Source organism: Protopterus annectens, chromosome 1.part2 (genome assembly GCF_019279795.1).
Source record: "Protopterus annectens isolate FY-2018-M chromosome 1.part2, PAN1.0, whole genome shotgun sequence".
Taxonomy (NCBI): Eukaryota; Metazoa; Chordata; order Ceratodontiformes; family Protopteridae; genus Protopterus; species Protopterus annectens.
The window spans coordinates 999073497-999085937 of record NC_056727.1 but is presented as its reverse complement, the minus strand read 5'-3'; the positions used below and the strand labels follow the sequence as shown (position 1 = coordinate 999085937).

At 38.8% G+C, this 12441-nt stretch overlaps 1 protein-coding gene across 1 annotated transcript in view; it reads left to right on the top strand.

Annotated features, from left to right (window-relative positions):
* The window catches only part of CLSPN (claspin), a 699079-nt gene that overhangs the window by 12683 nt on the left and 673955 nt on the right, over positions 1 to 12441 (top strand). The window contains exon 4 of the mRNA XM_044059962.1: positions 7325 to 7397. Coding sequence (XP_043915897.1) covers positions 7325 to 7397 — 73 coding nt within the window. The remainder of the gene's footprint in view (positions 1 to 7324; positions 7398 to 12441) is intronic.

The following is a 12441-nucleotide window of genomic DNA, read 5'->3' as shown; positions in this document are numbered from 1 at the left end:
AAGAAAAAGTAGAAATGTGAGTATTTATTGAAGACTTAACTATGCCAAGGTTAGAGGTAAATGATGCTCAACAATTAACTATTAAGATAGGAGAAGATGACATAAAAATGGTGATGTATAACCAATCTACAGGAAAGTCTCCAGGAATACGTGGTGTTTTGGTGGAAGTTTAGAAGCTAGGAGGGAAGAAAGTGATAAAGATCTGGAAGGTTTTCTTTAGAAGTATTTTAAAAGTAGGGGAAGCATCAACATCTTGGAAAAAGCTGTGGTGGCTGTAGTATCTAACAACAGTAAATACTCATCAGATCCAGCTTTATATAGGCCCATTTCAATTTTAAACCGTGATTATAATGGCTAATGTGTTGCTAAAACTATAAAATAAGGATGTGTGGTTTTGTGGAGGGGAGGCAAATGTTTGACAGCATTAATAGAACAATGATCCAGAGAATATAAAATGCTGCTGTTGGTGGGTCTAGATGCAGCAAACCCATTTGCCAGAGTAAGCTGGGATTTTATGAGTAGGGCAATGGAAGCCTTTGCATTTCCCTCTACAATAATAATAATAATTAGGAAGATATGTATGAGGGATCAGAGACAAAAATCAAAGTGGGAGAATTCCTCTGTCTGAACAAAGGAACCCAGCAGGGGGGTGTCCGCTACCTTTTTGTTCTTTGTGGTATAATTGGAATCCTTGCCAGAGAAAATAAGGGATTCGGAAATTCAAGGCAATAATTGGTATTGTAGTCAAGAAAAGTTGGCTTTATTTGCAGATACTGTTCTGTACCCAATAGAACCAGAAAAGGAAGTTGTGGAACATTCTGTTTTTTTCAGTGCATAAAACTGATAGTTTACAACTATAGCTTTTGTTTTGTATACCAACACATGAATTGGTTCAGCAATACCCACATTTATGGGGACATGATAAAATGGAGTATTTGAATATGGGTTAAAAAGGATTCTATTATGGCAGCTAAGGATTTCTGTGAAAAGCCCAAACAAAAGCAAATGCAAAACTAAGAAACTGGAAACTATTGCCTAGGGATATGGATAGCAAGGTACAGAAAGTTAAAATGTGTAGTTCCTTTAGTTTTATGTACATGTCAGGCATATTTGTATCAACTAGAGAAGTGAATGGTATTTAATAAAATACTGAAGGATTCCCATCTGGGAGGGGAAGAGGGCAATAGTGAAGTGTGATAAATTGATCATTCCAATAGATCAGGGAGGTTTAGGATCATCTCATTTGAAGGGATATTTTAGAAATGCACAGTTAAAGCACTAAACACAAGTAGAAAGATACAATTCTAAGTGGAAAAAGATGATGAATCAGAAGCAATTCAAGAAATAAGATGAGTGGGATTTTGAATGCAGACCCATAAGGAGAATAATAATTGTACAGAATATTTATAAAGTTGCAGAAAGTACACCAAAAACAAAGCCAGCACTGGAGTGGAGAAAGGAGATTTTGTCAATGGGGATATCTTCAATTAGGGATACAGAGAAATAGGCAAGAGGAGTCTGGAATTTACTGGAGGAAGCTGGTACAGGAACCATGGTTTTGGGAAGAAATTATTAGAGAAGGAAAGGTAATACAATGGGAAGAGACCAAGAAGACATTTGGACTGCAGGCTAAAGATCACATTCCCTATCTGGGATAGATCTCAGAGTATAAGCAAAGAGAAAGTGATAGGGGAATCCTAAATGGAAGACCTACAATGGTTGAGTTTTCAGTTGAATGTAGAACAGAAGAACAGAAACTGCTGTTGGAGGGGAAGAAACAATCAATAGGGCATATACAATATTGCATATTAACTATAGGAATTGATCAGAGGAGGTTAGAAAACACTAGGATGAGATATTAGATAAAGCAGTTCACAAAGGAGGAGTGGGGGGATGTGTGTTGCTCCCAAATATACAACAAGGTCTAGAAGATTTAAAAGATTTAGGATTTTTCCTGGAAGTGTTTGCATAGGTATTTTGATACCTCAAGCAGTCTCCAAAGAATTTTTCCTCAGGTAGATGGCAAATGTTGGAGGTCTGATGGGGAAGAAAGAGGTACCTGGGAAGCGCATGTTTTGGGAGTGTAATGAGTTCGCAGACTTTAAAAAAAAAAAATCACTGTCAGGAATGCTAGGTGAGCAAATGAGTGTAACTAAGGAAACGATTTTTGAGCTTGGATACAGGATTTGAATTGCCTTGACGTAATAAAGACTTGCATTTCTCGTGTGGCTGCCAAAAAGCAATTACTAGAAAATGGAAATCCAAGTCTAAACCAACCATACTTGAAGTAGTTGAATACTGCAACACAGGTAAAAGATCAGGAAGTGGGATTGTTGGAAACGAATAGTAGTAAATTACATAGAAAAAAGGGAAATTATGGGAAAATACATGCAGAAGAATATTTTCTGGGACGAATGAAGAGTAATTAAAAAAAAAAATTTCAAGCCACCATAAACCCTGAGAACATCACTGCCTATGTGTAACTGTTCACAGAATCCCTATACAAGCATGTTAATAGCTGCATAGAGGCAGCTGTACCCACCAGGAATAAGTATAGAACTAACTCAGAAAAAGCAAGCCACCCCGGTGGAATCGGAACATCAGTAGGCTGTATAACATAAGGAAGAAAATCCATGGGAAAAATTAGGAGGTGTGGCACCCAGCAGGATGAAAGCACACTCAAATTAAACAAACCACTCAGAGGGCAAATAGTCTACCAAAGATAATTTTTAGATCAATTTGACGGCCCAGGCCAATGACGGCCACATTCATTAGCTGTGTCCACAACCTCAAAGGCAATACACTGTTGTGTGCAGAGCTCATTGTTAATGTAGCCAGCTCTACTGTGCCAGACGATATAGCAAACCTACTGGCTGACAAATTCAGCTCTAACTTTACCACACTGTCTTCACTGCAAGCTTCCCTCAGGAAATCCCAATCAGTTTAACTCTTACTATCACTAAGGAACAGGTTCTTAACACACACACTCTAAGTCCAAGAACACTGTATCATTGGGCCCAGACAATATCACAGGATGCCTTCTATATAGCATGAAACATGATCTATCAGGCCGTCTGGAATTGCTGTTTAACTGCAGCCTCCAAACAAGCTTTTTTGCCTCATGAATGGAGAACAGTAACAGAAATCAGTCTGTACAAAGATATGCCATCTACAGACCGTAGAAACTACAGACCTGTACGTCTTACTAGTTTCATATGCGAAGCCACAGAAAGAATTATCATGGAGATGATCAGTAATGACATAAGAAATCTCTAGACACTGGACTGAACCCAGTTTGATTTTGTCGAAGGCAGGTCATCCCTACTCAAGCAGGTGGAGGACTTTGAGAAGGTCACCAAAGCAATGGACAAGGGCAGAATAATTCACACTGCTACCTTGACCTGACCAAGTCATTTGACACAATGCACCACTTGACCGTTATTGACAGACTCAAGAGGTTGGATATAAACCCTTATGTCACCCAGAGATATCCAGCTGGCTCACAGACAGGACTTGAGAATTTAAAACTGGGGAGTCCACATTTACAAATAGGCCATTCACAAGTGGAATCAGTCAGGCATTGGTCCAGGGACTGCTCCTTTTTGGCATTTACTTCTCTGAAGTCAAGACCATTGTCATTGACTCATGGATGACTAAATTTAGAGATGATTGCAAGTTAGGAGCAGTTATAGAATCCCCCAGTGACAAATGTTCTCCAGGAAGTGCTGACAAATAACTGGTGTCAGAGCCATGGACTAAAACTAAATGCCAAGAAATGCATAATAGTATCCTTGGGTAGTCCATCCACCTCAGTAACTAACATATTAACAACAACCCCCTAACAGATGACTCTGTAATCAGGGATTTGGAGACACTTATAGACAGTAATCTTGCCTTTGACCATTAGGTGTCTACAATAGTGAGAAAATCATTTTATGTTGTGCAACTTATAAACAAATGTATGGCATTTAGGTCCATGGAAGTCATTTATCAGAGCTATCATAGAGTACAATGCCTCCTTTGGTATATATATATATATATATATATATATATATATATATATATATATATATATATATATATATAACCAGACACATCCAACAGTTGGAACTTCCACAGAGGTTCCTTACTAAAGAATACAGGACATAAGTAACATGTCCTATGCAGACTGCCTCAAGCCCCTATCCCTGTATTCTTTTTCCTACAGGCCATTGATGGGAGATATGCCCGGCAGACAAGGCATTTTTCAGACCCTGCCCTGATGGACCTCCTGCATATCCACAAAACAAACACCAGAATTATCCATTCTAAAGAGTTAAACGTTGCCTGTGATATAAATAGGACATGCTGGAGAGACAGGTATGTGTCCCAGAAACTACCTTTTCTCTGGAACAGGCTCCCCATCCATGTGAAGCAGAGTTCCTCTCTAACCCAATTCAAGTGCAACTTGTACAATTGGATGGGGGGCAGAAAATCCACCCCTGGTTTGCCATCTGTATCTCTTAACAGACACGTGTAGGCTGTAAATGGTTAATCTCCCAAGCCCTTGCTTACACTTCAAGGGTATGAGAACTTGCCAGAGATTTGGGATGCATGGCTAGGCTTAAAAAGGCCCTTGTGGTTGGTAGCCTAGTAAACCCCCCCCCTGGTTACAATCAATTTGCTGCCCTAGTATTTCTGACTGAGTACTCGTTAAGGAATTTTTTTAAATCTGCCAACTCACTCCCCAAAAAAGTGTTCCCAGTTACCTCTTTCTTCACCATCACACCTCCATTGTTTGCTATCTGAGGAAAATTTTAAGTCTGCTTGGGGTATAAATACTTTCAAGCAAAAATTCTTATCCTGCTGGACTTCGATTGCAAACTATTCTTCTTATGCAGTGCACTGCTGGGTGACTGAAGGAAGAATGTGGGAGTTTGAATCTTTTTGTAACAGGACAGACTCTATAAGAAAGTTACTAATGCTGCCTCCTCACATAATACCTTATATGCTCGCTTCCCCCCAGGCCATTGGTAATTCAGACTTAGTTTATTCTTTTGTCATTTGCGGGTGAGGGGTATTATGTTCTGGAATCATTTTGGATCACCAATTGGACTGCAATACAGATTGCAAGTACAGGGACTGCAATACAGATTGCAAGTACAGAATGTCCGTATAGATTTAAAATGCAAATCAAAGATGGAAAAAATGGAACAAAAATACTGTAGTATCCAAGAGATGAAAGAACTGGAATAGGGATCTTTAGAAAAGGGAAGGAGCAAGTTACATAGAAGTAGAGGGAAACTGTGGAAACAATACATGTATAATCAGGAGGAGGAGAAGGAGAGAGAGGCAGGAATTCAGCATTTTTTGTAATGTTGGACTGATGACAGAATATATGTACCATATTTTCTTTGCCACTATTTAAAAAGAAAAATGTTAGTGTTTTTTTTTTCTGTGTATGTTTGCCTATGTCATAAGTAATAATTTGTGTTTAAAAAAACTGGAACAAAATATATGATTCTGTAAAAGTGAAGTTTATAGAACTGTGTCTTATTATGAATTGTGTAGTATTTACCATATGAAACACTGTTAACTGAGTCTACTAGTCTTAACGGTCATCACAAGGTGAAGTTAGTAAACTTTATGTAGTATATGTTCTTAAAACATGAATGCAGTTTGTTTGGCTGATTCTGGTAATGGTTCCCATTTGTTTAAGGGCGTCAATAGATGGTTTTCAGAAAGTTTGATGCAAAATGTTCTTCCTTTTTTGCAAAGCCTCTCTTATTGTCCCTGTTAGGTGAGACAGATTAGTGGAACTGTTTGCATGCTTTCTTGTTATTTTGTTGTTTGCATATTTGTGTGTTAGGATCGACGACTTGGAAGAATACTCTGGCCAGGTCTACCTAATAAAGTAGATCCTTCACCTGTCTGCTGACTTCTAAAAAGATGCATGATAGTTTAGTGTTCTGCAGTTTGCTGCATCTGGATTGCAGTTCTGATGTTACCGTTAAATTATTTTTATCCTAGTTCTTTAGTATGAACATTAAACATTTTGATATGGTGTTGATCTGATATTGGAGTCCTCCACAGAGGGTGTAGAATTTTGGATATTCTGTACTGTAGTGTAATCCTGGCTTGACTCTTCATTTTCTGCATTTAGTGGGAGCTTGTCCTGCTAGCATTCTCCCTTGTGATATGTTCTGTACTAGATGAGTACACCTAGCTCCTGCTCTTCAGTTTATTTACTGATACTCATGCAGATTAGAATTTAAGTCTGATCTTTCTCGCACAGATTTGAGTCTCCATCCTGATGTTCCCTGTTATGGAAGAATTCCCAAGTGTCACGCCTAGACTATTAGGTATTGCAGAATTCAGTATTGCCACTTGGGGAGGTTATTTATGCTGCTGTGGATTCTTCCCACACGTGCATTGTTGAGGAGGACTTCTCGTGACAAATATACATTTGTATTTCTTGTGTCAATTGAGTTGAGAGTCCTCTTCAGCGGGTTACTCTCTGCTGTCCTCTTGTCTGGGTGGCTGCTGTTGGGAGTTCTGTAGGTTGAGCAAGTGCACTTACACATTTCCAGTTGTCCATAGAGTCATTGAATGGGCTGTTACATGTGTTAGGCTTGCTGTACTATTCTGAAATGTGACATTATATGTGCTAACTGAGCCTTGTACGGTAACCATTTGAAATTCAAAGATTTAAGAGTCCTGGAATAGTAAGACTGACTGAAAATATGGACTTTTCTATATGTAAGTCTGGGAATACCTCAGAATGTTTGTTTCGTTTCCTTTCCCCTGAGGTATGACCATCTGAATTTGGTATGTATAAGTTTGGGTATGTGTGAAGGGCTTCCTTCCACATCGGTGGGGGGGGGGTGTTGCAGTGGGGGCTTGCTTCATGCAAAAACATCTTTTGTAGAGAAAAGCACTGTGACACTTGCTCCTGCAATACCTTCCTTTTTTTTCTCCTTGGCATTCTGGGTCTCATTGCTATGAGTCTCTTGAGTGTGGAAGCTGAAGAGAAAATACATACAACTGATTTGGAGATGGCAGGAAATTATTTCCCAGTCATACACCTAGTAAGGAGGACACTGTCTGAGACGGATGATTACATGGATACACATCTGTTATTTAGTGTTTTGCACACGTTATTTACGTTGAGATGATTTCACTTCATGTATATTGTTTTGTTCATAGGTTAGCACTAGGCTAACTACCCTTGTGGGCTATTTTAAGCCTAGCCCGTTACCCCCTGTGAGAATCAAACCCTGCACCTTGTGTTTGTAAGGTAAACACCTTAACCATTTTTCTAACCTCCCACCATCTTATTTTTTAGGAAAGGAAGGCTGCTCGAATTAGTAAGGAAGCAATGAAACAGCTGCATAGTGAGACTCAGCGAATAGTACGAGGTACAGTATACCATAATTAATCTTGTTGACCTAGTGTTATGAGTCTTGCTGTTGCATGTGATTATTTTATGTAACTGAAAGGTCTTGCACTTCAATTGAATAGTTTTTATGTTTGGGTTATCCTCTGTATTGTGTTATGCACTGCCAGTGCAATATATAATACAGTGTTCCGGGTCCTAAACCAGTTTGGGCAACACAGAAATAAGCCTTGTGTCAATCATCCTGATTCCCCTCCCCTGGTGCATGCTTTTGGTAGACATCTTTGTTGCTTTATACTTCAGAAACATTTATGTGGGGTGTAATATCCGAATTACCTTAAGTAGCGTATTTTCTTAAATGTTTTCTCTTTTCATTGAAATACTGTCCATCACTAGAACAAGCAGAAGTTTTAACTCGTCAATCTACATGCAGATATCTTTAGTAAATAAGAAATGACTTGAGTGTTGTAAAGTGTGGGTGGTAGTAGTAGGGGATAGTTGTGGGTATGCAGATGTCTTTTAATCAAGTGTTGGGATCTCATTCACACCTACAGCATGTGTTTTTAAACACCTTTATTAAGTTATCACTTCAAACGTGCATTAACAGAAACAAAGACCAAAATGCTAACATTGTGTTCCATTTACTTACATTATATATCACATATATTTTCTTATTCTGTAATTATCATCAGTCCAAGATTACATAATCGCTGAATTCTTGCCTTCCCTAAAACCTCACTCCTCTTCCTAGACATTATATGTGTTCCCAAAATTTATTGATATGTAATTCGCTCCTTCCCTTTACTAAAGAGCCCTGTTCCAGTTCTTTTATCGCATTTTAATAGTACTCAATACTTCAAATTCAGTTGATTTATACTTTGATTTCCATTTACTAGTAATTGCTTTTTTTGGCAGCCAACAAAATTAAGCTTAATGCCTTACTATGTTTAGGAATTTGAGATCCTGTGTCCCAGGTTAAAGAAATCTTATGCTTAGTTGCAGCCATTTGCTCACCCAGTGGCTGTAACTAAGGATACATCCAATTGCTTACCCAGTATTTCTGACAGAGTACTCTGACATAGTGTTTAAAATCTGCAAACTCATTCTGCTCCCAAAACCTGTTTCCGGTTACCTCTCTTCCCTATCACATGTCCAGCATTTGCTATAAACCTAAGGAAAAAATTGTTTTGAGTCTGCTTGGGGTATAAAAATACATATGCAGCCATGTCCATCTAAAACATCTGTTGCATGTATGGGAGCCATATGTATGTCCTTCATTGTTCCTTTATAAATTGCTTCTCCAGTCTCTCTTCCTAATCTTTTTTTTAACCTCCTCTTATTGATTCTTCTAGTTATCATGCAGTATTTTAGACTATTTACTAATTATCCTTTTAACAGTGGCTTCTAACTAGATTCAACTAAAAACTCCACCAGATTGGCCTTTCAGTTAAGATTCCTTTATCTCTTTGTCTTTGCCTATTCTCTCTCTCTCTCCCTGGTAGGGAAGGCAGTCTCTAGCTTGCAGTGCAAACGTCATCTTAGCCTTGTCCCACTCTTAACTTTCCCTCTGTAGTTATTTGCTCCCCCTATTCTATATTTTTTATACACATACTTGCAGTCATCTACTGGCAAGACCCTTGTCTCCATTCTTGTGTTGGCTTGGTTCGTAGAATACTTTCTGGTACTTTATGAATATAATCTGTGTGATGGTTCTCTTTTATTGAGTATGCCCCCCCCCCCCCCCCGGACTTCATCATCAGCCCTTTTCATCTTGAATTTTAATTTTCTGCTTGTGTTATGTATATAAGCCAGAATGGTGTAGCTTTAAAGAATCTTTCTTCAAATCCAGAAATCCTAAACCACCTTGTTCTATTGGAAGGCTCAGCTTATCCCACTTGACTTGTGCCCTTTTCCCTTCCCAGATAAATTTCTTAAGTTTTCTTTATTGTAGTCTACAACTTCTCCCCTGGTTGATGACAAAAATATGCATAATCCTTGTATAAAATGAAGAGGACTAAAAACGTTTTCACTGCTTGTATCTTAGTATCTTAGTATTCATATCCCATAAACAATAGTTTCTGTTTTCTCAGTTTTTGTATGGTCTTTGGTCTTTTGTTTAGTCACTCCCCCCCACAACAATACAAGTTTTTTCTGCCACACGTGGAGGGTGCTATTTACTCCGCATTAAAAGTATTGCTTTAATCAACTTGCAGAGTAGAGTTGGTTCCGGTTTGTTTTTTCGTACTTTGAGTTGTGGTTTCGTTTGCTGCTCTGACGTATCTTTACCGACTTGGATAATAGAGGTAAAACAGCTTTCTTCTGAGGTGTTGGTGCTTCCCCTCCTTTTAAAATACTGTTAAACAAAATCTTCCAGATCTTGATGACTTCTATTACATTTTTTCCATAGAAGGATATAACTGTTTACCCAAAGTCTTTCTCTCTGTTTCTCCCAAGTGGAGCGTTTTGACTCTTACTGCAGCTCCACCCTGTCTTACATTGGGGGTTTTCTTTTTAGCAGCTAATTTAGTATCGCAGACCATGTCGATGCAAATCTTAATAGCCAAGAATTTGTTACACACACACACACACACACACACTCTTGTGCATGTACCTGCAATGTGCATATGTTGTAAGGCCCAAGGAGATAGTGGAAGCATGGCTTATATGAAGTACAGATTTATTTTTCCTGAAAGTCGCAGGAAAATCATAAAACAGCCTATTTGGCTTAAAACTAAGGCAAACAGTTCATGTGGGTTGTATTTTCAACTGTAGTACAGTCTTTGCAGCCCTTCTATGAGTAGGCTGTCTTTCAAGTCCAGGACTCCAGGCCTCAACTAGGCCCCAACTGCAGTTCTGTATTCCTGATTCTTCCAAGAATATCCACAAGTGAATACTGATTTGAGCTCTCACATGCTATTCCTCTTGAGTCTTCTTGTTAAGCAGCTGCTCGCTGCTGCTCAGCACTTCTGAACATCTTTTTGAGGAACAAACTTCCTAACTATAGATGTCTACTTCATTTTATATATTGGTAACCAGTACCTGGCACAGGGTTTTCATAACTAACTGCTGTGGGAATGTTCCATTGCTCTCCCAACAGCTCTTATTTTAAAGGCTCATGATCCATTTAGAAGAACTCTACTTTTGTTGCTGTGTTTGTGTATTTTTCTAGGTATGTGCATGTGTATATATGATATGTGAAGTAGATGTGTTCGCATTGTGTGTATGTTTGTGATATGTAGTGTGTGTGTGTGTGTGTGTGTGTGTGTGTGTGTGTGTGTGTGTGTGTGTGTGTGTGTGTGTTGTTTTGTTGTGTTCCTGTGTATTTTGGTTTATAGTAGTGTTAGGAGGTAGGTGTACTTGTGTTTATTTGGTGTAATGTTGTTTTTGACAGTCGCGGTTTTGAATTTCAAGGATTTGGGGTTTCAGGTTTGTGAGTTTTCGACTTTATAGTCTTGAGATACTGAAACTCGATATTTCAGTATTTCAGGATTATAAAGTGAATCTGTGTGCGTGTGCGTATGTGTATATGTATGTATGTGTGTGCGTATACTTTCCCTAGCAATTACACAATAATCCCCTACTCAAAACCAACACCCAACTTCTCCCCAGCCGAAATACTAATCTCTATATTAAAACTTAACCATAAAAATAATTGCTCTTTATATTCTCCCAGGAAACAACATACCAATATTAGAAAACCTACTTGCCTGGACTTTCCAAAATATAGATAATGAAACCATCATTCTAGGTGATGTAAATATCGACTGGCTAGATATAGGCCACAACAACCCCTCAAAAAACATAAATCTTTACAACTTCTCCCAACTAATTGAATACATCACTAGACCTCACAAAAATTACAACTGGGGCTCCATAATAGACTGGATATTAGTATCCCACCCTTTCAATGTCATTACTGCAGGCATACTACCTAATACCATTTGTGACCACCACCCAGCATATATCATACGCAAAACTACTCCAACCACAGGCCAACACCAATACAAATCTACCAGAAATTTTACTAAGTTCCAATCATCCATATTTAATGAAACCTTAGCTAAATTAAACTGGAAACCTCTCAAATCCCTACCACTTAATGAGGCTGTTTAATTCTTTAACTCAGCATTTCTAGACATCCTAAATATGCAAGCATCCACCCGCCAAAAATGAATAAAACATAACGATGCATGCTGGCTCTCAAAATCCACCAAAGAAGGAATGTCCACAAGGGATAAAATTTGGAAATCATGGCAGAAAAACAAAGACCCCCTCAACTCTACTACATTACAAGCAACTCTGTAACCAGGCAAAACGTCTAATAACCACTGATAAAAAGACCACTATTTCCACTTACAAAGCCAACAAAAAAATAATCCCCAAAAATTCTGGTCTTCCAACTGTTACACCCAGGCTCTCGAAGCAATCCATCCCCTGACTCACAAAAAACTCCCACTGAACTTGCTACCCTTTCCAATTCCTACTTCACTGACACCATAGCTAACCTAACCAGCACCTTTCCTACAGTTAACAGCACCACCACCACTGATGACCAAATCATCCCAGAAAACAAGTCTACCCTTAACCCTAACTTAACATTCTCCCCCATACCCACCAGCACAATAGAAAAACTTTTACTTAAGCTGAAACTCTGTACTCTGGTCCTTGACAATCTACCCCCACACTTCCTGTAGCTAGCCGCAAACTCTATAGCTTATCCCATCAGCATACTCCTTAACAGATCAGTTAAAGAATCCCTTGTCCCAGACATCTGGAAAAAGCATTCATTCTTCCCTTACACAAAGGTGACACCGACACAGACACCACAAACTTTCGACCCATAGTAATTCTCTCACCCCTCTAAAATACTGGAAAAATGCATCCATGCCCAACTCCTCAACCACCTGCATGAAAATCAAATGTTATCACCCACTCAGCATGGTTTCAGACAAGGACACAGCACCACTACCGCCCTCCTATCCTTCCCTGATACAGTTAACCGGGCACGGGATTCTGGTAAAATAATTGCTTCACTTTTCCTTGACCTCTCCAAAGCTTTTGATACC